At 46.3% G+C, this 22768-nt stretch overlaps 3 protein-coding genes across 16 annotated transcripts in view; 1 reads left to right on the top strand and 2 right to left on the bottom strand.

Annotated features, from left to right (window-relative positions):
• Positions 1-4863, bottom strand: part of TSC1 (TSC complex subunit 1) — a 29066-nt gene extending 24203 nt beyond the window's left edge. For 3 of the 5 annotated variants that reach the window (XM_082775428.1, XM_082775431.1, XM_082775432.1), the window contains exon 1: positions 4791-4863. The gene's annotated coding sequence lies outside the window, so the exon portion shown is untranslated. Of the gene's footprint in view, positions 1-354; positions 2153-3939; positions 4417-4790 lie in introns of those variants that run through there. The other 2 variants (XM_082775430.1, XM_082775429.1) reach the window with 2 other exon arrangements.
• Positions 4864-5182: 319 nt separating this feature from the next.
• Positions 5183-22768, bottom strand: part of LOC309885565 (uncharacterized protein) — a 37068-nt gene continuing 19482 nt past the window's right edge. For 2 of the 9 annotated variants that reach the window (XR_014318815.1, XR_014318816.1), the window contains exons 2-8: positions 17341-17431; positions 12037-12176; positions 7672-7742; positions 6615-6674; positions 6256-6379; positions 5753-5975; positions 5183-5444 (exon numbers count right to left, since the gene is read on the bottom strand). Coding sequence is in view for 1 of the 9 variants with exons in the window: in XM_082775639.1 (XP_082631765.1) it covers positions 6297-6379; positions 6615-6674; positions 7672-7742; positions 12037-12176; positions 17341-17379 (393 nt within the window). In the remaining 8 variants the exon portion in view is untranslated. Of the gene's footprint in view, positions 5445-5752; positions 5976-6168; positions 6380-6523; positions 6675-7671; positions 7743-8125; positions 8311-12036; positions 12177-17340; positions 17434-17914; positions 18199-21255; positions 21291-22768 lie in introns of those variants that run through there. The other 7 variants (XR_014318818.1, XR_014318819.1, XR_014318820.1 and 4 more) reach the window with 7 other exon arrangements.
• GFI1B (growth factor independent 1B transcriptional repressor) lies at positions 8622-21259 on the top strand. 2 transcript variants are annotated; one of them, XM_082775637.1, is made up of 7 exons: positions 8622-9248; positions 14496-14624; positions 16296-16442; positions 16995-17257; positions 17524-17661; positions 18126-18291; positions 18663-21259. In XM_082775637.1, the coding sequence occupies exons 2-7, from the start codon at positions 14510-14512 to the stop codon at positions 18839-18841; spliced, it is 1008 nt and encodes a 335-aa protein (XP_082631763.1). In that variant the 5' UTR covers positions 8622-9248; positions 14496-14509; the 3' UTR covers positions 18842-21259. The 2 variants fall into 2 exon arrangements, with proteins under 2 accessions (XP_082631763.1, XP_082631764.1); XM_082775638.1 differs by having other exon boundaries at positions 9187-9248; positions 14500-14624.

The following is a 22768-nucleotide window of genomic DNA, read 5'->3' as shown; positions in this document are numbered from 1 at the left end:
AACGGTGCAATGTTGTCACCCCTCTACACACAAGCAGTCACATTTTTAAAAGGCAAATCAGTTTTCTTGATCCAAGATCTCCTTTGAAATTGTCATTTGTGAGGAACGGATTTGAAGTCCTGGCTCCTCTAACCTAGTACTGGGACCACGGTGCCCAACACAAATGAACAAAGCAGGGAATTCCAGCAATGGTGTTGAACTGTCACACGTTTTCTTTTCTTTTTCTTTTTTTTTTTTTTTTATTTTTAGGCAAAGACAGCTGAATAAGTAGTTTACATGCAACAGGCATTGTACTTAAACATGAAAGCACCACGCTCCGGAAGATGGAAGCGCAATTCCCAGGAGCTGTGGTACCTGTGATTTACGAATAATCCCATCAGTAATTTGGGATGGGATTTTCAAATCCCGTAGATAAGGAACCCAGGACAGGCCAAGTCAGGGAACTTCCACTGTCTTGTAAAGCAGTGAGATCACCACCGAAAGCCATGGTATTTTGCATCTGGGATTGCTGTAACATCCGTGGTGAACTGGATCACCCTGAAACCTTTATAGCATCACATCACGGCCACGTCTTTCTTCTCAAACACACGGTATACAAAATGAACCTCTAATTCTTCCATCCCAGGCTCTTGCAATCATTCCCCTATTAGAAGAATTTCCACATCCATGCAGCCATGCTTTAAACTGCCAGGATTAAAACAAAGTTAAGTAACTTTTCCACGCAGTTTGAGGCACTGACTCTTCGCTAACATTTTTATTAGTTTTATATGAAATATCCGAGGGACTAAGTAGTAAAGACTGAAAAAAACACAAACATTTAATTACCTTTTAAAATGCAACATTTTGGTCTCACTGGAAGACACAAACATCAATAGCAAGCTTCTCATTCCTATACTCAAGGCCTTTTATAAAGACAAATTTAAAGTACGAACTTTAAGTACCATCACTTAAAGACTTCAGAACCAGCTTAAAGGAATTGAAGGAGAAACCAAGAAGCAAATAACCAATTTGTTGTTTTTTTAAAAACAGATTTTCAGAAGCTAATTTAACGACAACACAATATAGTTAAGCTGCAAACTCAAGAAAAAGGGGAAGACTGCATAAATATTCATTGGAACTGGCTAAACTGAGCATGAGATAACGGAGTATTTCAAAAGATTATGACTTCTCTAAGTATTTCTGTCAAGAGATGTTCTTCAGTTCAGTGTATTTTTATCTCAAGCCAAATGAAAAAGCAGCTGGTAGTGCCAGTTATGCTTCGGTGAGGGGTGGGGAGGAGGGGGCACACTCAGCACACACACTTATTCCTCCACAACGTCCTCAGCACTCAGTATAACCCCAAAAACATTTGGTGGGGGGAGAGCAGCGTGCATGGGGTCAGCACCAGCAGCTATTTCATCCCTCTTTGTTAACCACATGTTAAATTTGGGATGTGCAAGGAAATGGTTATTTACCCCCACCAACGAGGGAAGAGGGGGATTTTAACAACTTAAGACCACTGCTGTCAGCACTGAAGTGAAGCCAGACCTCGAGACTTATTTTTTTCCATCTGATTTCCCCTGCAGGCAATTCAAGGCCCACAGGTATTGCTTTGGCAGAGGCCGTGAATGAGGAGAGAAGTGTTTTACACTGACCATTATTTTTTTTTTTTTTAAAGCAAAATTCAATGAGAAAGCAGCCCCTCACGTTCAAAACTTTGAAATGCTCTGCAGTCATAAAAGGATAAGCCTCCCTCCCTCCCATCTGACACACCAGAATTCGAGCCTGTTTTAGGTTTCCTAGAAATATCTGATTTTGTAATTTCTTCACAACTAAACGCTACTGCCACAGAAGTGACAGTGCCTGCGGAAAACAAGCAGTGAGTGAGAACCGACAGCAGGGACGAAAAGCCATGGTGGCAATAGGGCAGTAAGCAGCTGATCACACCCCTGCTCACCCCCTAAAAATAACAGCCCTGATCAATTCAAGCCTCGGATCTGATGGATCATTACAGCTGGCAATACAATACATTTAATTTATTTATAATAATCCGAGTGTCTGCCTTCTTCTAGTAGTCTGCATTTTGCTGGTTATTTTAAGATCTGATACAAGATCCCACTCCTAAACTCAGTAATTATTTTATAAGATAATTCATTAGCACATTCACCCTCATGTATTTTGTTACAGGTGCTTAACTGAAGCAGGAAGATCACAAAAAAAACCCCAACACCCTCAAATAAAAAGAGAGAATCACATTCAGCATTTTTAAAGATTCTTTTGAAACTCTGCTGTGCCAATACATTACGCTAATTGCTACCCATCAAACTTCTGTCAGAGGGAAGATTATTTAAAAGCAATGCATGCTGAAAAAAAGCCCAAACACAGCAGAGCTTAACGCTTAACCCTTTGGCAGAAGCCATGCTAACAAGTCAGTTACTAACCTGAAAGGGAATTGTTTCAGTTCCTTATATCCAACCATATATATTAATGGCAAATAAATAAGAGAAAGCACTCTTTTCCAATGCCTATTTAATTAACTGCACACGAGGAAAATAGATTGAATGAAGGAATCTTTTTAAAGCCATGAACAGGTGAATGGAGAGCTCTAGATTTCACAGCAACACAATGGCTGAAGCTCCTAAATCTCTGCAGCACTGTTTTTTTTTTTTTTGTTTGTTTGTTTTTGGTTTTTTTTTTGCCACCAAAAGAATCCTTTAAACAAATTCCGAGCATTATGCTGCAATTCAATAAACCTTGAAACCCTGCAAACTAACAAGTGTACTCAGTCAAGGCATTTTAACTACCCCCAGAATTACAGCAGGCATTACACACAACACAGAACCAAATGATGTCACTTTCTTAAATTAAAACCAAAAAAGAGTAATACCCAGGGAAGTGATGGCAGCTCACTGATTTAAGAAGTTTGCTCGGTATCTTAATGTGATACCCAAAAACATGTCTATGCTACCAAGGCAGGCATTATTACTTGTCTTCAGGACAACTATTCAACTATGTAAAAACACAGCAGCTACATGCTATACCAACATCCTAAGTTGCAATATTCTCGCAAAAAAACACATACCTGGCTACAACATGCCATAGAAATCTGGTATCTCTGCCTTGCTTCCACCACTGAAGAGTGCATTGACTATTTATTTGACTCGTTTATCATGGAAGATATCTTTTCCAAAGAGCTATGTATGTGTGTGACTACATCTTGCAGGCTATTAAAGTCAGTCTCTGTAAGAATGCAATAATCACATCAGCAGCTTGCTTCCGATGTGACAAGGTATCAGACAGCTGTAAGAGTATCAGGGGTTGGTACAAGTCAGTGTCCCAGCAACCCAGCTCTAAGTGGGGCCAGCATTAAATGAGAAAGTTACTGAAGGTAACTTGTTTGTTTCAAACACCAGCACATCTGCAATCCGGCAGTACATCCCACCTGAGAACCTTTTAATAAGGCTGCTTTTTATTAGTCACCGTAAGAGTAAACTCTCAGGTAACAGAGTCAAGGAGCCGAGATTGAAAAACAGCCAAAGATAAAATCATTTTAATTAAAGCCTATCTCATGACACATTAGATATTCTGACTGTATTTTCATCTGACTAAGTCGGTATCACCCCACATAAATACAATTTAACCTTCTGGTGATGAGGCTGGTAACTAAAAAACAGAAGAGGTGGGGTGTTTTTCTTGTTGTTTGTCTGCTTTTTGTTTTGTTTGTTTAAACAGAGTAAGGGATTTTAAATCCTCGGTTATAAGCTTAAACATAACTTAGCTCATTCTGATAAGCAAGCAGATCTGGTGCCTTACTGCTGCTTAGCAAAGTAAAATCAACTCTGGACAGACGTATTCCTGATGCCTGCACTGATTATTAGGACTCTGGGTTTTCAAATATTCGGTTGCCAGTTCCCTGCTGTTCATACACATAAACTGAGGAGGGTCTGACGAGTCCCCTACCTGATGGGATCGCTTAAGTAGTGCTTCAGGTATGATGGATTCCTAACAACTTGCCAGGAAGGCAGCACTGGGACGCTACACGAGCAGAGCAGACAAAGAACGAAAACCTTCTGCGTTACCGTCCCCTGGAAGGGTCTGTGCAAAAAGCAGCTCTGGAAAACAGTTCTGCAGACAAAGGCTGATCCCCGTGTCTGTGGGTTTTGAATCACATACTCCTTTAAGGCATGTGTTTTTCGCTGACTGCCTTGTAAAAGCCTCATTAGAAGAAAAGGGAGGAGGGGGGGGAGAGAGAGAGAGAAGCAGGGACTAACAGGCAGCACCCCGACCGCCCGCCTGCCTGCCACAGAGCGCAAACTTCCCCGCTGCCCCCTTCCAACTTCTCCCTGACAAAAGGTCTCCGTGCACACGTAAACAACCCCCCGGCTTCCCGCTGAGCCCGCAACAAGCCAGAAAAAAAAAAACGAGGAGCCCCGGCGGGCAGCGGGAGGCCCGGGGGGCTGCCAGCACGGGCAGGGGCATCCCGGGGCCGCCTCAGCACCCGCAGCCCCCTCAGTAGGGCTGGGGGGGGGAAGGGGGGAGAGCCCGGAGCCCGCTCCTCAGCGCCCAGAGCCCACGGCTGAGGGGGTGAGGGCGGGAAGAGACAGCGGGACGTGACGGGGACAGACGGACAGGGGGACAGCGGGCACTGGGGGGGGACAGGGAGGACACCGCGCCCCCTGCCCAGCCTCCCTCCCCTCGTCTCCCACCCCCCCCAAGCCCCGTTAAGTCTCCCCTCGCTCCCCCGCCCTCCGTGCCCGTGCCCCCCGCCGCCGCCGCCCCGCCGCGGGGGCAGGAGGCGGCCGGGCGCTCACCTCAGCCCCTGCCGCCCGCCGCCGCTCCCCCCCTCAGGCCTCCTCCGGCCCGCAGGGCGCCGCCATCTTGGCCCTGCCTCCCCCTCCCCCCCTCCCAACCAGTCAGCGAGCGGCTGGCGGTTCGGATCCCTCCGCGGAGCGAAATAGTCCCGCGCCGCCCCCGCTGCTCCTCTCCAGGATCCCCCGCCGGCCCCTCGCCGCCCCGCTCGGGGTGTTCGCCCTCAAAGGGGTTTCCCCCCACGGGGTGCGGCGGGGAGGGGAAGGGAGAGAGAGCTGAAAAGGTCCCCGCGGCGGAAGGATCCGGGAGCGATGCGGCTCGGCGGAGGGGGGTCGCGTGATTCTGGGGGCGGGGCCGTGGAGGGGCGGTCACGTGGGGCGAGGGGGCGGGGCCGGGCGGCGGCCGGTAAACAAGGCCGGGGGGGCGGGGAGGGGAGGGGGGCGCCGCCATTGGGGCCGGGTCCTGTCAGCGCCCCGCGCCCCTCAGCGCCCCAAAACCGCCCCCTTTTGCCCCACTTCCCCGTTGTCCCCCAGGCAGCCGGCCCCGGGGCCGAGTCCTCACGCAAAGCACGGACAAGGATTTTGGTTTTATCCCGAAATCCAGCTCCATGGCACACCGAGTCCCTCATTCTTCTCCCTTCAGATCTTTGTCCATCCCTGTAGACATAAACAGGGTTCAGGAGAAATTAAATTACCTCAGGGAAGGCTCTGCAGCCTTCATTCCTCAAAGCCACTCAACTTTCAGCTCCGTCTCAGCCCTCAGACCGGTGGGGTCTCAGCACTCCTTGTCCCCCACATAGGGGAGGTTGGTGGGGACACCCTGGCAGCCCCCTGAAGCGTTGGGGCCAATTCCTTAATCCCTCAGAACCATCCTCTGCTGCCCGTGGGAATTACAGGCACTGGATTTGCAGAGCAAAAAACTAGCTCTAAGAAGACACAGATTAGAACCCTATCACAGAAGTTACCGGTTGAATTTTAACTTTAGATGTGCTCTTCCCCCGCTGTCATCCCTGCAGGAGCGAGATAGTTCCTTTGTGTTGCACCTGTAAGGGGTCATCCCGCCTCTGGAGGAGATAGCATGTTTTTAATCTTGTCCTGCCTTGTGCATTGCAGTTGGTATTTATTGCAGTCTGGACTGAGAGATGGTATTTTTTTTTCCCTGCTGTGCAGACAACATGTTTATTTAATCTGCCACAGAAAAGAGTGGAAATTAGGATGAGTTTCAGAAAGGAACCGAAAGCAATTAGTTGTGTTATTTTAGTGTGACTTAATTACTATAGCATTAAAATTGACATAGAAAACATGGATGCTGCAGAAGGGGATGGCTGCTAGATTTTAAAGGGAAGACAACAGCATTAGAATGGGCTTGATGTGTTATAATTAACCTGTTTATTAAATGCATAACTCAGTAAGAATAATCTATTTACTTAGGATGCACTAGAGCATAGGACATGTAATAAAAACTCACAGCAATACACAAAATTAAATTGTCCTCAGTGGCAAGCTGAACTAGCTGTATATCCACCATGGCCCATGTGGGTCAGGAACAGCACAAGGTTCCAGTGTCCAAAGAACCTCTTTGTCTGCCAACACTGAAACAAGAAGAAAGAACAATAAAAATTATATCAATACAAATACAAAATATGACTGACCACATGGGGCCTGCCTAAAGGTCCTTCAAGCTTAAATGCATTCCCAACACACTTTGATTTTTCCCTCCAGTTTGTATAAATCACCTTTTGCCATTGATTTAATTGAAGAGCAGAGGTGTTAAGTTTAACAGGAGCCACAAACAGAAATTTAGGCAAGAGTAAGATCACAACACACCAAGGTGGCAGCTTTCCCGACTGTGTTCCCATCCTGCAACTATTTGGTGCGTAGGAACTCCTGAAATAAAACAAAGGAGAGAGGATGAATGATTGCTGAACCAGTTATAACAGTGTGCCCATCTCTCTTCAGGCATTCTAGTGTAGTGATAATAGTACTAGTCATGGAGTATCTGTGCCCATTACCTCAGGGATCAATTTGTATGAAACAGATATGGTACAGTTTGTTTGTTTTCAGTTGTTTCTATGGATAGATTACTGAAACTAGGAGATGTGGCCATCCTCCTTCTCCAAATGATTGTGCCCAGTGCTCTTTGGAGCACCTCTGAAGTCAGCTAACTGGTGAAGTTTTACTGAACAAGCTATTAGATATTTTTTGTGTGTGTAGAACTAGCCTTTTGTAGGATTTTTTGGTGGCTGACTTGGTTTTACCATCTCTTGTTTAAGAGACACTTTCTGCAGCCAATTGCACTTTATGTCAATGGGAAGTCTGTGCTCAAGGTGCTGGCAGAAGCCAGCTCCAATGTTTCATAAAAAAACATAGTCCTTTCAGCAGCTTGTCATTTTCCTGTTTTGTTTAATTCCTGTAACTGTCTTCACATGAAACCCTGAAGCTGCAATGTACATCTTGGTTTTCTGTTACAATGCTTGTCTTTTGTAGCGGGAAATGTAATCCTTCAAATGCCTGTGTTTAAGAGGATGCAAATCAGCTTGCTAGCACAATGCTTTGGGAACGTTTCTTTCATGCAAAGCAGCTAGATAAATAAGGAGGGGAAGAGGGAAAGGAAAAAGGGATTGTTTGCTTCCATAAACAGCAAGAATTAATTATGCTCAGTAAATGACAGATGGGCAAAGATTAAAATCTGAATCTTTCTCAATTTGGGTGAAATCTACGCTCTTATCTTCGAGTTGCATCAAAACCCATTGCACAGCCTGTCCGGTGCCGTGGGGCAATGCGGTGTCCGCGCAAGGCACGACGACAAGAACTGTGACTTGTGGCAGTCCCAGCAGAGAGCGCTAAGGCCCCCGCTGCCTGCTCACAGCCAGACACCAAATACCTCTGCAATGAATCCCAACTGGCTCTGGACCGCATCTGCTCCACCAGGGGATCACCACCCTGCAGCCGATCCTGTTGCATGGCAGAAAAAAAAAGTTATTGTTTCCTGGTGCTCTCACCACGCTGTGCTACAGCAGGAAAAGCGACCACACAGAATCCTAGTGTAGTGCAACCAACTGTAGAAAACAGCGACATGCATCTGAAGGCATACAATGAGCAGAAAAACCCCATGACATAAAGGCAATTGTCTGACAGCAAAGTCCAAGCACTTGGCAGCTGGGTGTGTGCTTGTATATATAAACCTCTCAGAAGGCATCTTTGCTGTTCAACCCATGCACAGACTGGGCTGTCAGTGCAGGAGGGGATAAGCAAGGGCACACACAGCATGTCAGCATGCACTTGCACAGTTGGGAAATTGGTGAAAAATCAGAAAGCAGGTGAAATCGAGGAATTACCTTTTTTCCCCCCAAGCCTTTGGGAAGACCAGCTCTCCTTGTTTGTCTCCAAACAGGAGTTGTGTCCAAGGATTCTCCAAAGAAAATCACTGCTCCTCACCTCCTGTTCTAACCTTTACTGGAGAATCACCAGGTGACATGAGAAAAGTCACTGCCTCTGCTCTGCTCTCCTTTTTTCACCCTACCTTTGTAGAGAGGTTTGGCAGTCAGTTATTTCATACTTGCAAACCCATTTTCAATCCCTTTCTGAAAGCAAGTGATAGAAGAACAAATTCTTATTATTGCTCTTGAATTGAAGAGCTTTTTGCAAAGATCCTTGTTAACGAGCTTTCTTAAGTCTATAATTATATCCTATATACAGCTGTATATATAGAGAGCAGTGCTTAAAAAATGTATGAATTGCACACACGTATAGGAAAATGAAGGGTGATTAACACACATCTTTTTCAGTTCTTACTGTGAAAGCTCTTATTCCTTTTTCCTCGGAAATTGAAGAGATAAAAGATCCTTTCTAGTATATAATAATTTTGTGCATATGTGCTATATGGTTTTGTTTATGAGACTGAAGTGAGTGTGTGTATGCGAGACAGATGGTGTGTCTGTTTGTGAAAGATATGATGTGTGGATAAATGTGTAAAAATATAGATTTCTTTAAAGCTTTTTTTTTTTTTTTTTTTTTTTTTAAAAAAAAAAGAACAAATGCTTGCTTGATACTTAATTTCCCTGTGTCATGCTCATTGTCAATATGACAGAAGAGTGTTCCTGCAGAAAGCAAAGCTGCCTCAGAAAGTTAAGGGTGCTGCCCCTAGGGTTTAGAGCTGGGCATCGTGAATTCTCTTCAAGTTTTCAAAGTCCTGGAAAGTTTTGATAAGCAAATACTTTCTGGGCTCTGCTTCTCTATTGGCTGTTTCTTCACCGCCAGATTTTGACACAAATAATCTGATTGAAAAATCAGGGAGGGGAACAGGGGCAAAAAAACAGAGAGAAAAAAGGAGAAGTATCTATTTCAGCAGACAGCAACTAAGTGAAAAAGTGGAAGAAGGACTCCAGCGAGAAGACATTTCACTGGGGGCTTGCCTGGGGAGATTGAGGCGAATCCAGTAAAGCAAAGTTCCCTAAACAGGTGATTTATTTATTCTTTTAAACACTTCAAATTTCAGTGTTTAACTCCTTTCTCTGATGTGTTTTATACTCTTTTTCTTACTCTTTTATTCTGTTTGCAAATATGTAACATGTTTCCCTGTGCAAGTCACTTGTACTGAGCATTTATGGTAATGGTTTATGTATATCAAACAGGTCAAACTTTTAAAAATTATATGCCATCTACTTGCTTTATCTTCCCACATGGGAAAATGATAATAGAATAAAATAGATGTGTCAATGGTCTCAGACACCTGCATCCCAGCAAGCTACATACAGCAGGGCAGTTTCCAGATGTAAACTTTTGTACCTGAGCATTGAGGATGTGCTGTATTTTTCCTTTTAATTGCTATTCTATGGAGCCAGACCTATAAATTCAGAAAACAGCACATCTCTGCTGCCATCAATTAATTTATGCCAATTTTCCTAGATGAGAATTCAGTCTCTCCTGGTTAGGATTTTTGCTTCAAACCTATCTTTTATTTATGTTCTCTCTCCATCCTTTCTAAGTATATGCTGATTAGTGTAACAAATTTTTTAGCATATGCAATTAGATATTTATAGGCATACCTCCTATACTACCAGGCTGGTTCAATACATTAAGCGGGAAAACAAATGGTTTACAAGTTCACAAAGTAAGCGCATGTATATATTAAAGGGAAATAGGATTTGTTAGATTGTGCTCTACCAGTCTTTTTATCCAGGGAAGCTTAAGGCAGTTTGCTAAAGCTAGCGGCATTCCCAACATCACCGGCAGCTAAAGGAAGTTTCTAAAGAACAAATGCTGCAATTTTGTATTCTAAACATTTTTTTCTAGGCAATAAAGGTGCACAAGCATTTCCATTGCACTTATTCAACAAAAATTTCACCGTAACTTCCAAGCTTTGGCATGATGTCCATTTGCCCAGTCTTACCACAAGAATGAATAACATTCTGTGCATTTTTCCACTAAAAAGCCACATTCAAATTACTTGCCCCAAGTAAATTAAATTTTACAAGCATGGACTAGTGGAGGCATGATTAATTTTGTTGTAAAGAACTGGAATTCTTTATGAATATGATTTAAATTTAAAGAGTAAGGAGTCCACTAAATCTCTTATTTGGGCTCTTAAAAATTTCAAACATGGGTTATGTTTTGTTTTGTGCTTTTTACAAAAATATAGTCTTCTGACAGACCCGCTATTCTTTATTTTTGGTAGCTTCATTTTTGCCAGAAAGAGCAGAAAAAACAATACTAAAAATTAAAAATAAATTAAGCAGGAGGGAAATAAGCCTCTTTTAGTCTAAAACTCTGTACACTTATCAGCTTACCTGAAGCCATGTATCAACTTTAATTTAAAAATCAAGTATTTCCTCCAAGTGCAGTGGGGAAAAGGGTTTCATCTCTACAATTAACCTTGTCAATTTGAAAACAGGAATACTCGAATTTAGAAGGGCTTAAAGAAAAATGAGTCAGTTTTAGAATGGAACTTGTGTTGCAAATTGGGTTCCTGATTCAGCATGGCACAATCCTGTTCCCAAATACAATATTTTGGATTATGAATTGTCTCACTGAAGGAACCGCTGACAGAATGGCCCCGTAATGTAATATAGAGAGAATACTGATTTCTTCTAAATTGTATCAAAGGGCCCGATCCTGTGTTTTTGGGTACTGCAAGCTGCCATGGTCTGATACTGGATTCCGGGCTTCAGGAGGAACATAGGACATTAGGATCCTGAAGACAGAAAACACCCCATTAAAAACAAATAATAGACACTTTTGATTTGGATGCTCACCAGAGAGCATCACTGGGGATGAAGGAACTTTGAATTTGAACACAGAAGGGGAATACACAGGTGCTGGGTACATTTTCAAATCTGGCTTGTGCATCTGTAGCTGGTAAAAACAAGCTCTTCGCAGATGCTTCAAGTTAGGTACCCAAAATAATGAAGCTTTTTTTTTTTTTTTTTCTTCCCCTGGGTTGTTTTGGCTATCTCTTCCTCAGAGCAGATTACTACAACATTATTATACAGCTACAGGAATGGCAAACAAATAAGAGTGTCAATTCCAGCTGGCTATTGATGCTATATTCTGTACTGAATCCACAAAATGCTGTGCTTGTGTGTTTTGGGATGACATTCTTGCCCAGGCAATGAACTCCATTGTGTGGCTGCCAGACCAAGTGCTGCAAGGGCTGGCAAGAACAGACTCCGTTAAAAAAAGAAAAAAAAAGTGCAACTTTTAGCAAAAGGTTGAAGCTAAATTCTGTTGGAAGCTTCAGTGATTGTTTAAGCCATAGCAGGGGCTGCTGTCCATAGCACTACTGTCCCTATGAAATACAGTTAGCTGCTGGTAGCAGTTGATCACTTGTGACTGATAATGCTGAGTTTCAAGGACACAGTATTTTTTTCTCTCCCAATCTGTGCTTCTAGCTTTCCTCTAACTCGGTTGTGTGAATCAAAGAGTCCAATGCAGTTGTTAATTAACTATGCTTTGGGCACCCAGTTCCTGTTTTCTCTGTGAAATGGGGTGGGGGAAAGTAACTTCCTTTTGCAACGTTCAGTAGTGCATTAAAGATCATGTTGCTCTGTAGAGGCCCTTATCAGCAGTCAAGATACTGGCCCAAATTTGTCTTTTACATATGCTGGAGAAAACACATCCAGAAAAATCCCATTGATTCTTATGCAGCTACGTCCAACCAGCATGAGAAGAGAAACCGTGTTTAGCACCTTCATGTACTTAGTCCATGGGCACTACAGTAAAACACTGCAACATTACTCATGCCACCCACCTCCAGTCCTCAAATTTATCTGGTGAATGCCTCAGGGTCCTCCGGCTGGCGGGCAGGGACAGCAGCTCTTCCAGGAGGCAGTGCAGCGTGCGTGCTTTCCTCGTGCATTCAGTTACCTGCTGCCAGAGCCTCTTCCTCTGCTGTGTAGGAAGCCCAGGGAAGTTAACTGGTTAATTCAGGCAGACAAATCAGATGTCTAAAGCTTGGTGGTATGAATACTCTCCATTGTGGGCACAGTCCTGCCCACCAGGTGGGAAAATCCCTCTGACATGAGTGGAAATCCCATGTAGAAAGGGCTTGTGGCAGGACTTTAATCTGGGGCATGTCTACGCTGCCAAGTGCGGCTCCACACACAGCTGTCCCACCTGGTGCCGAGCCCCTCCTGCCGTGCCCTCTGAGCTGAGCACTTCTGCTAGGATGGGAGGCTACCGGCTGGGCAGGGCACGTTGCTGCAAGGGCTACGGCCATCACCGAACACTTCTGTGTTTGTACTGAGCCGAGCGCTTCTGTGTGCGCAGGATGGGCAGAGATGCACTTTATGATACTTAGAAGGAACCCTGTGAGAGTTACAGCCAAGTAAATACAGCGTTGGACTTCAGCGTCCCTTCTCTCTAGTGCATGCTCATGGTTCCTTCTCAGTACTTTGCCCTCTTGCTAAAATTAAATTAACACATCCACTCTTGGCTTCTGTTTTCTCAGATTCATTTCAAGCCACACGTACATTTCTTGGAAATAGATAAAAACAGGTGAGTCATTGCAGGAGAGAAAATGGCTGAAGTCACATACGAAAGTGGGAATCCTGGACCAGATTTATAAGGCCAGCTACAGCTGTAATGGGATTTCTGAAGGTGCTGGGGCTGGTGAGCACCTGGCTCCCACCAACAGCAATGGGCTTGGCAACCTACCTGTCCACAGCAGGCTTTGCTGTGTGAATTCCCCTCCTGTACACGTACCTGTAGCCGCAGGCACCATCATAAATCTGGCCCTCAAAGCCTGAAGTGAAGCACCACTGAGCTATGTAATTATATTTAGCATACAGGGGTAAGGGCAGGTACTTCTGAACCCGAAGGAGCAGCCAGAGCAGACTTTTTCCATCGCTGGCTGTTTGGGATTTCAGGAGCCCACGCTGCTCTGTCCTGACTTACATAGACACCTCACATCATTCCTACTCAACAGGACCAAACGTTGTTCTTTTTTAGTAAATAAGTGCACCACATTTCAACTGCTCCCAGGAAAAAATAAAAAAAAAAAAAAAAAAACAAGCAAAAAATAACAATGCACTTGCCCACTAGTAGAGAGCAAAGACTTGCTGCTAACTTTTCATATGAAATATAGCAAGATTTGCTTTTAGTGCTACTATCTCGAACAATTACAAGGGAAAATGCAAATGCATATGCAAATAGTGCACCAGCTGATATTGCCACGCACAGCATCGAGCCTGTTGTCGTACTGTCTGCACGAGAACAGTTACTAGCCACGGGGAGCGGGCACAGGGCGGGCTGGGTTCTGGGCAGTGAAGATAACAGATACATTGCAAGAGAATTTGGGATGATTAAATTTCAGCATTTTATGCTTGTCATTCCAACGGTCTATGATATTTGAGTCAGATCCAAAAGGTAACCTCTCGCACCCAGCACTTCTGCTCTGCCTCTGCTTGACCGGTGTTTGCCAGCCACAACACAAAACATTCAAGCTATGGCCAACGAGAAGGAAACCCACCGCACGTTAAGGCTGTGGGGATTTTCCATTGCATCCTTCCCATTCTTGATGGTTTTACTGTGATTATTATTTGGACGGCAATTTCACAGAGGAGCCAATGCCACAGGTGGGACTGCACTGCTCTGGGTGCAAAACCCCTTTCTGAAACGGGAGCTCTCCAACCAGCAGTCCCTACTGTTCCCCATGAGAGGACAATCTCATAGAAGCAGAGCAGAGAACTGCATGAGAGAGATTCTGGATTCTCATCTATCCCTGCCACAGAAACATTTTTGGTCTGTAACACCACACTCTTTAAGCATGCCACCATTTCTTCACCTCTGTCTTCACAGACAGCAGTAATCCTTTGCCTCAACCTAGGGGTGGATTGTGAGGAATATTTTTTTTTTTTTTTTTTTTTTTTTTAAACGGAGCATAATATGATCTGCAATCCCACCTTCAATCTGCAGTCCCATCTCTACCTGAGCAGCAGAAAATATCTGGCAGTAAGTTATTCTGCTCAGCCCCTCCACAGCTAGGTGTTTTCCCCAAAGTTAAGACCCAGCAAGCGCCTAAGCCCAAGCAACCACTCCCCTCTCTTCAGCTGGGTGGGGGGACCTTGGAGATGACCTATCTGGCTCCCCAGCAGAAGGGTTTTTAATTCTCATCACTGCTGCATACACAACTGACGTGCTGTGGGAGCAAGCAAGAAACTACCCCACAAACCAGAGATTTACCTGCTGTCATTTCGTGTTTCTGCCCAGGCAGTGAATGGAAAATGCCACGTTCCTTTTTGGTGAAGAGCAAAAAGGCTCATACCTACCACCAACACCGCTTTGTGGAAGATGATCTGCCTGTATTCACGTGGGATCCAATCTCCTCTGCCTTCACTGGTGAGTCAATACAGCCACTGGGCTTGTAAGAATACACCGGGGCAAATAAATTATGGATTAAGCAAGCCAAGGGAGTAGGATGAATGAGCTACAGAATAACTAAGGGTTTACATACAGGGATGGCAGTCTAAATACTAGGTTATCCCGCACCGCGTGCCCTCTTTCTTTAGGACAAATCCATACTGTTGCACTGAAAATAAATTTAGATCCTCCCTTTTTTTCTTGCCGGGCTGCTGCTTTTGTGATTTCAGAGACAGTGCAATGAGAATCCTCCACACTTTTATGCTTTGGGCAGACACAAGCGTTGGAAACCCTAAAGGATCACAAGGTTTCTGATGGCCAGTTCTCCACCTGTGTGGAAGTTACACTGAGAATCCTGCCTTTTTCTCTGTTCTTGCTCCAGTTGTTGATTCCTACCTCCCCTGGGGGGAGATTTGAGATACCAGATTGCTGCGAGGAGTTGGTCACATTTGGAAGGATGTCCAACCTCGGGCAATTAGCGGTTGGGAAAAGAACTTCTGCTTGGCTGGCATTCTACAAACTGGCAGCTCTGCCACCTCGATCTCTAACCCACTGTGTTCAATGTCCACATCTTCTATCTACATTTTCTCTACCTCAGTGTGTTACCACCTCCTCCTTGTGACCTGCAAGGAAGGTTACAGCTAGAGCGAGAAGATACTGCTGATAACCTAACACTGTGAAAGGAGTCCTACACCTTGCACTTGAAAGGCTGGCTGCTACGTACCAGATCAATACAAACCAACAGTGTTTCTGCCTATGCCTGCTGTCCTCCCCCTGTCTGTTCATGCTCCCCCAGAGACATCCATGCAATAGCATGGCTAGGACAATTATTTTCTTCCTTCAGGCAGCATTCAAATTTTCTTTATTCAAATCTAGGATCAACTTACCCTTTGTTCTGGCCCTGGCTGTGGAACTAGAGTCCAGCCCTATGACAAGTTTGATTGCAGAAAAGAGGTGACAGTCCAATCTCAATTCCTGCCATTAGTGTTTATCTGCAGCACAAGAGGGCTTAGACAAACAGAGGGATGCTGCTCTTCAGCAGCCCAGTCCCACCTTCAGCAGAAAGGCAGCACACGTATCGGACCTCTCTTTTAAATCTTACTATAAAGTCTACTTCTAACAAGTGCTGGTTGGTCTCTTAAGGGCTGGGACAGGCATGGAGAAACGTGAGTGTGGGCAGGAGACTGGGCTCTGTGGGCACCTCCCCTCTCTGCTTCCCTGCTCAGCTGTCCATAAATTCAGGTTAACAATACTCAGCTCTGTTGGGGGGGGTTGGGGAGGTTAATAAGTTAGTGATTGTTAGTTACCCTCATAAATGAGGATGGTTTTAAATAAGGAAATTATTCTTACAATGTGGCCTTCTAGGGTTAATTTGCTCTAGTTATATAGGGCATCAAGTGCTCTATTATTTCTTCCTGTCTTCCTCTGCCTTGCCTCTCTCATGCTGCTTGGAATTTCCCTTTGTCAGCAGTGGGCAGACCTTGATTGCCACACTGATTGCACCGCTCTGCACTGATTCGGGGAACTGAGCGTGGACTCACGTATCTGAGCTTGAGTTCACAGATAAGTACACAGACCACCTAACGAGGTGGTTTTCTTACAGGGTTTATGGGGTGGAATAAACTAACCGTGACACTACTGTAATTGCAGCCATAGGAGACAAGGCATCAGAAGATGGCAAGAAACAGGACCTAGAATGCGTGGTTCCAAAACAAGAAAAGGACCCTTCTGAACCGAAAGAAGAAAGTGTCCCCATCCAGCACCCAAGCAGGATGCTGCCAGGACCTTCAGCTCAAGGTCTGCTCCCCAGGGCCAGAATTGCCAAAAAGGTCAGGGCTAGGCTGGTTGGCTTATGAGGCCCCTGTGACTGGGTCCAGATTTTCAGTAAATGGCAGCTCTTATTTTGACCCCATTGGTTAAATTTGTCCCAGGCAGAGCTCATCAAGAGTTTTCTGTATTTCCCCTTACACTTCTGGCTTAGATCAGCATCTCCCTGAAGTACAAGGCTATCATTCCCAGCGAGCGAGCCTCTACATCTCAAGGACTGGTGTAGCTGTGTGATATGGTCAAGGCTGGTGTCCATATGATGCTTGTTCAGATGCTAGTAAGGGGGTTAATACTGCCTTAGCATCTCCTTCCCCCTAAAACTTCCTCAGACTGAAATCAAAGTCTAAATATGAAATTTGTACAGGGATCAGGGTTTGAGTCAAAGAACAAGAAGTTTGCAACTCCCAGGGTCATTAAACAGGCAAGGTATCTGGGGAGGTTTTTTTTTTATTATTATTTTACTGGTATCCAGCTGCAGGCATTGACATGACACTCCCTTCTCCCTCTGCTTTACCAACTCAGAGATGACCATCCCAGGTCTGCAGATCAAAGACTGCACTACCCCGACCAGCACCCCTACCTTCTACAAAACTGGCTTTTCTTGGGACACTTTCCACTTGCCATACGGCTACCGACAGATGTCTTCCACCATGCAGTCAGCCCTCCTGGAGCACCCCGTCAGCCTGTACAGCAGCCACCTCCTGCCAAGCCCCGAGCCCCCTCTGGATTACAGCATGCATTACTCCTCCGATATGGAGACCTACCACTGTGTGAAGTGCAACAAGGTGCGTCACGGAGGAGAGAACCTCGGGGACGAGGAGGGTTGGGAGCAGCTTTCATCAAATACATCAGTGTTTCAGTGGCTCACCTCAAGGTGCAATGCATGTGGCTTGAAATAGGTGCCCATTCGTTCTCCTGGCTGAGGACGAGGGTGCTAGGAATCACGCAGTTTACACGGCCTACGAAAGGAAAGAATCAAAGAGAAGGAATTGAAATCAAAGATATAGACAAAGCTGCCTCCTGGAAAAATCACTGACATTTTGTTTTTCAGGTATTCTCCACTCCCCATGGCCTGGAGGTCCACGTACGAAGATCTCATAGTGGGACCCGGCCTTTTGCTTGTGAAGTATGTGGCAAAACCTTCGGGCATGCTGTAAGCCTGGAGCAGCACACCCATATTCATTCCCAGGTGGGTAGCATGGTTCCAGAGAATCAGCTCTCCAGAGCTGATGAGTGCTGGGACCTTAGCTGTTGCTTCGTTATCTGGGAAGTGACTTTCCTAGGTTACAAGCAGGATGGCTTTCCTTCAGCACCCAGTGGCAATGCTAGGAGCTCTGAAAACCACAGATCATAGCTCTCTTATCTCTCAAGTCTCAGACTGTCCTTAAAATGTCTCAGATTGGGAGGGGAGGATGGTTGCTACTGCTTCTCAGGTGCCTCACCTTCTCTAAAGGGTGCAGGAATCTGGATCACAAGATGCAAGCCATTTCCATAAGTAACAATCCTTTCATCCTCTTCATATTAGCACATCAGCCCGTGAGCTGGGGAGATTTGCTTATCAAATCTACTATAGTCAATGATTTAACAGTCCTCAAGCTCTGTCACATGTTCTGCAGCTACCAACTGACACCCCATGATTTTCTTCCTTACCAGGAAAGAAGTTTTGAATGCAAGATGTGTGGGAAGACATTCAAGCGTTCCTCTACCCTCTCCACGCACCTGCTGATCCATTCAGACACACGGCCCTACCCCTGCCAGTACTGTGGCAAGCGCTTCCACCAGAAGTCCGACATGAAGAAACACACTTACATCCACACTGGTGAGAAACAAAACGTTCCCAATAAGCAAATAAAAACTGGAGTCCACCAGGTCCATGTACACACAGATCCCAGACATGGAGAAGCTGTGCTGGCAATGTGTCCAGAGGCACTAATAAGTCAATCTTCGCTGTCAGCTGAAGCTCATAGCATCCCTAAGATGCGTGTCTTCTGGGTGACAAGGAGGTGGCTATTGTCTAGCCTCTGGTTCTTCTCACCCTCTGCTGCTGGAGGAGAGTGCAGACACATCAGCAGGACAGCCGGGCTGACAACACTGGTGCCTAAGCACAGCCAGTCAGGCCTGAGTCTGCTGAAAGCTAATTTATTTCCACCATCTGCTAATATCTTTCTTACCATCTTCTCTGCCCTGCAGGGGAGAAGCCCCACAAATGCCAGGTATGTGGCAAAGCCTTCAGCCAGAGCTCCAACCTCATCACTCACAGCCGCAAGCACACTGGCTTCAAGCCCTTCAGCTGTGAGCTCTGTGCCAAGGGCTTCCAACGCAAGGTGGACCTACGGAGGCACCGGGAGACCCAGCACAGTCTCAAGTGAGGGACAACTCCAGGTCTCTGCTGGAGATCCTGCTGCCAGTGCCTGTTCCATGGAAGAAGACCCTCCCCAGCACCTCCATCCAGCATGGGGCTGCCCACCTCATTAAGCTTGTACAGATTCCTGCATCACTCTGGAGACTAATGAAGTCAAGGTTTTGGTGTCCTGGCACCCCAGGGCCTTGTACATCCTGATACGTGACAAAGGAACTCGTGGGAGCTCTCACTTTTTAGTTACAGCAGGTAATAGGCCAGAGCTGACATCACCTGCCCAAGTGTAAATCCAGAGGAATTCTTTAAAGGTGGCTGTTACTCTGGATTTACACTGTGAGCAGAAGTCAGTTGGGACCAGCAGCGAGGTGGGAATTCCTGGATTAGGGGCAGCAACAATCTGTGCCAGGCTGGTGCCGTAACCATGTTCTGCTCTGATGGTTAGCAAGATAAGGCTGGGGCATGCAAATAGACTGCATTCGCTGAGCCGTGCTCAACCTGGACAGGGCTTCTGCAGAGACTTGCCCAGGTCATAAATTCTGGCAACAAACACCTAAAATCACTTTCTTTCAGCAGAGCATTTACTGTGATCAAGTGACAAATGAACTGTGTTGTATTTTTAACTTGGAGTGGGAGGAAAATAATGAAAAAAACCTGTTCCTATCCCTAGCTAATAACAGGGGACTCTGAATGTATTCTACATCCACACCTTACAGCAAAGATCCAGGGGTTAGAGGCAACCAGGAGAGCTCCAGGAAGAGCCAGGCCCCAGCACTAGGCATGAACTAATAAGCCCTGCGTCTCACTACCACACAAGAGAGACTGGCTACTCTCAGAATCCAGGCTGGTGTGTCCCACAGCGTTTCACTGTATGCAGGACTTACTGAATTAGATTTTTCCTGGGCAATCCTGTGTCACTGCATGGTTGGAAATGACCCATGGGTACTGGTGTCAAGGAGCAGAGGGGTATGCTTTCTGCCCCTCTTAAAGGAGGAAGTAGCCTAGCCTGTATGCATTGGCATAATCTGAATACCTTACAAGTGTTACACAAACAGCAGCGGCGCTTCCTTCTTCATCCAGGTCTAGAGGTTGAAGTAAAGCACTGGAACAGGTAAAGAGCTAGCTCCCCTCTAACCTCTGCTACGTTCTCAGTATGTAATTTAGGGCAAGTCACTGCACTGCTCTGACTTACTTCTCCACCCCTCTTGGTGATGGAGTCATTCACTCAGGTTTGTAAAGTCCCTTGAGTTCTTGAGAGGAAGGACAAAGTATTATTACAGCATTAAAAAGAAGTGCTTTCAGTTACGTGGGGCATTGTAGCAGCACACAGACCACCCCATAACGACATCCCTGAACACATGGCATTGTGCAATGACACCTGGGGGAAATGGCCTGGAGAAATACCTATTTCACTGCAAATGCTTATTTAAGAATGCTGCCATCATGGGCAAAAAACAGTCCAAGTGGAAAATTCATTTATTGGTAAGAGAAAAAAGGCCTCATCCTGCCCTCAGTTACACAGCTATAAATCCAAAGCCATTCTCCTAAGATCCACAACGTACTCACCCCTGTTTTTTGCTGTGCCTAAGCTGTTCGTCATTAATATGCATGCTGGAAACTCAAAACAGAGTCTGTGCTCCTGGCTTGTCCTTGCACACTGTAAATATATATTTATACTTAATGTATATTTTTATTGCAATACACCAGACAGTTACAACATGTACAGGCCTGCTGGGATTTATCTGATAAATCTGTTCCTTCTCAGTAACTGCATTAACACGGGGTATTCTGTGTTAAAAACATTCATTTCAATAAAGTTTTGTACTCAGGGAAGTTTTGTACTGGGGATGCCAGCAGTGGGGTAGAGTGGAATAGAAGGGGGACAGCACAGCACTGCCCTCGTGGTCAGTTCCTGCCCCAGGGCTCTGACACAAGAGGAAATCAGGATGGAAACCCACATGCAGAACAGCTCAAAGCCCAGGAGCAAAGGACATCGCCTCAGAGGTGGATACGTGCAGAGCCCCACACAGGCAAAGAGGCAGCTCTGCAGTGACAGGGAGCTGCCACAGCCACACCAGGTGACAGGGGACAGCATTACCAGAGCCCCTCTGTTGAAGCTGAGCTGTCCTGTACGGGGTTGTGCCAGAACCTGGCCAGGGCACGGACCCCAAGGGAGGAACCAGTCTCAGGTCCTGACTCTGACACCAGACACACAAACACTCACGCATGTACATATGCACAAGCCTGGGACAAGGTAAAGGCATTTCAGCTTATTAAAACTGCTGCCAAAAATACAAGCCACGTTTATTATTTCCCTTATCCTCCTCGAATCTGCAAATAGAAATATTTAAAGAGCATGTCAGCATCTGAGCTGCTGGGTAGCTAATACCCTCCAGCCCCAAAACACGTAGGCACGTGGGCACATACTTCCCTGTCTGTGTCCTGGGGACAGCAGGTGTTCCTGACTCACTGGAAGCTCCTCAGGTTTGGAGGAAAGCGCTGGCACAAACCGATCGGCACCATGGCAAGCTTGCCTGTTACACCACTCATAAAAACAAATCAGACAGCTGCTTCCTCCGAGCCTGCTGAGCAGGGGTTACTCTGTCCATTGGATTTCCATCCCTATCTTTGATTTCCATGAGACAGAGGAGTCGCAGCCTTGACCTGGTGGCTGGGGTATTATATCCTAAGGTTGTGCTTCCACAGCTGGCTTCTCCCTCCTGACAAAGAGCAGCTCACCCCGGCCCTGTCGCTCATTTCCCCAGGCTCTGGGGCAGGCAGGGAAGGCAGCTGCTTTCGCTGCTCTCCTGGGTACTGAGCCCAAAGATTACCGAGGGGTGCTCAGAGCAGAAGAGGCAGTGCCAGCCTTCCCCTTACACATCCCCAGGAGACATAAAGGTTGCTTTAGGTGGACAGGCAGCGAGTAAAGAAGCACACGGGTGACCACAGGCAGGGTGCTGCTGCACAGCCACACTCAGGGAAACGCGGCCGAGGCTGGCAGAGGCGGCCAGGCTGGCCCACTCCCTCCGGCTCTGCGAGTGTATCTCCAGAAACACGGGCTGTGGAAAGAGGCCAGCTGGCAAAGGCACTCGCGAGACAAAAAAACAAGAGCCAGAAGGTGACTTGAGAAGGGAGAAAGAGAAGAGGGAATTAATTTGGAGTTTTGCAATGCAAGTTTCTTCCCGGAGAGTAACAAGGTGCCACACTGAGGCCAACAGCTAACACCGCCTGCCTCCCTTCTCCCCAAGAGCCATGTGTTGAAAGGAACAACGGGTGCCAATGGCCCAGAGGAGAACCCTCAGAGCCCCTGGTTTGCCTGCAGTCCCCGACCAGGGAGAGCCACTGGATGAGGACGAGGCCAGAGGGAACCCAGCCTGGGTTTTCCCTGCGCGCTGCTCTTTGCAAAGAGCCCGTCCCAACCTGCCCAGCGGTGGGAGATCAGGAAAATGCGGGTGAGAGACCCCAAGGAACAGCCCCAGTGAAGCCAGCACTACAAGCACAGCAGTGTACCCCAACAGCCTGATCACACCAGGGTTCCCAACCTGTTGCCCAGTGCTTGGGACCCCATTCCTGGGTGGGGAGGAAGGCCCCAGGCCTGCTCTGGACCCAGCAGCTGCGCTCTGCACGGCTCCCCAGGCTTTTATCTGAGCTGTTAGAAGCTCTGGAAGTGCATGTGAAGGAGAAAGGAAGCAGATCTGGCCTTACTCAAGCCATACCACAGCAGAGTGGGGTCAGCCCAGAGCTCAACACCACAGCCAGCCCCAGGGCTGGGCTGCTGCTGGCATAGGGTGCTGCAAAAGGCCTCGCTTTGCCTCAGACCTCATTTGACCCTTGGAGGTACTGAATCCACACAACAGGCACACTCTGAGGATTCTCAGCACTGGTCAGGATCAGGCCATTGTTGTCACTGACTCCAAACACAGCTGGCTTTGTTCTCCAA

Source organism: Aythya marila, assembly GCF_965140915.1.
Source record: "Aythya marila genome assembly, chromosome: 19".
Classification (NCBI taxonomy): domain Eukaryota; kingdom Metazoa; phylum Chordata; class Aves; order Anseriformes; family Anatidae; genus Aythya; species Aythya marila.
The sequence above is the reverse complement of the archived record's forward strand: the minus strand, read 5'-3'. Positions and strand labels throughout refer to the sequence as shown.

Bases quoted from the DNA above. Each gene is read 5' to 3' on its own strand.
- GFI1B (XM_082775637.1), top strand. From the start codon at position 14,510: ATGCCACGTTCCTTTTTGGTGAAGAGCAAAAAGGCTCATACCTACCAC. The intron at 14,625-16,295 runs GTGAGTCAATAC...CTGTAATTGCAG, and splicing joins AATCTCCTCTGCCTTCACTG to CCATAGGAGACAAGGCATCA. The intron at 18,292-18,662 runs GTGAGAAACAAA...TCTGCCCTGCAG, and splicing joins ACACACTTACATCCACACTG to GGGAGAAGCCCCACAAATGC.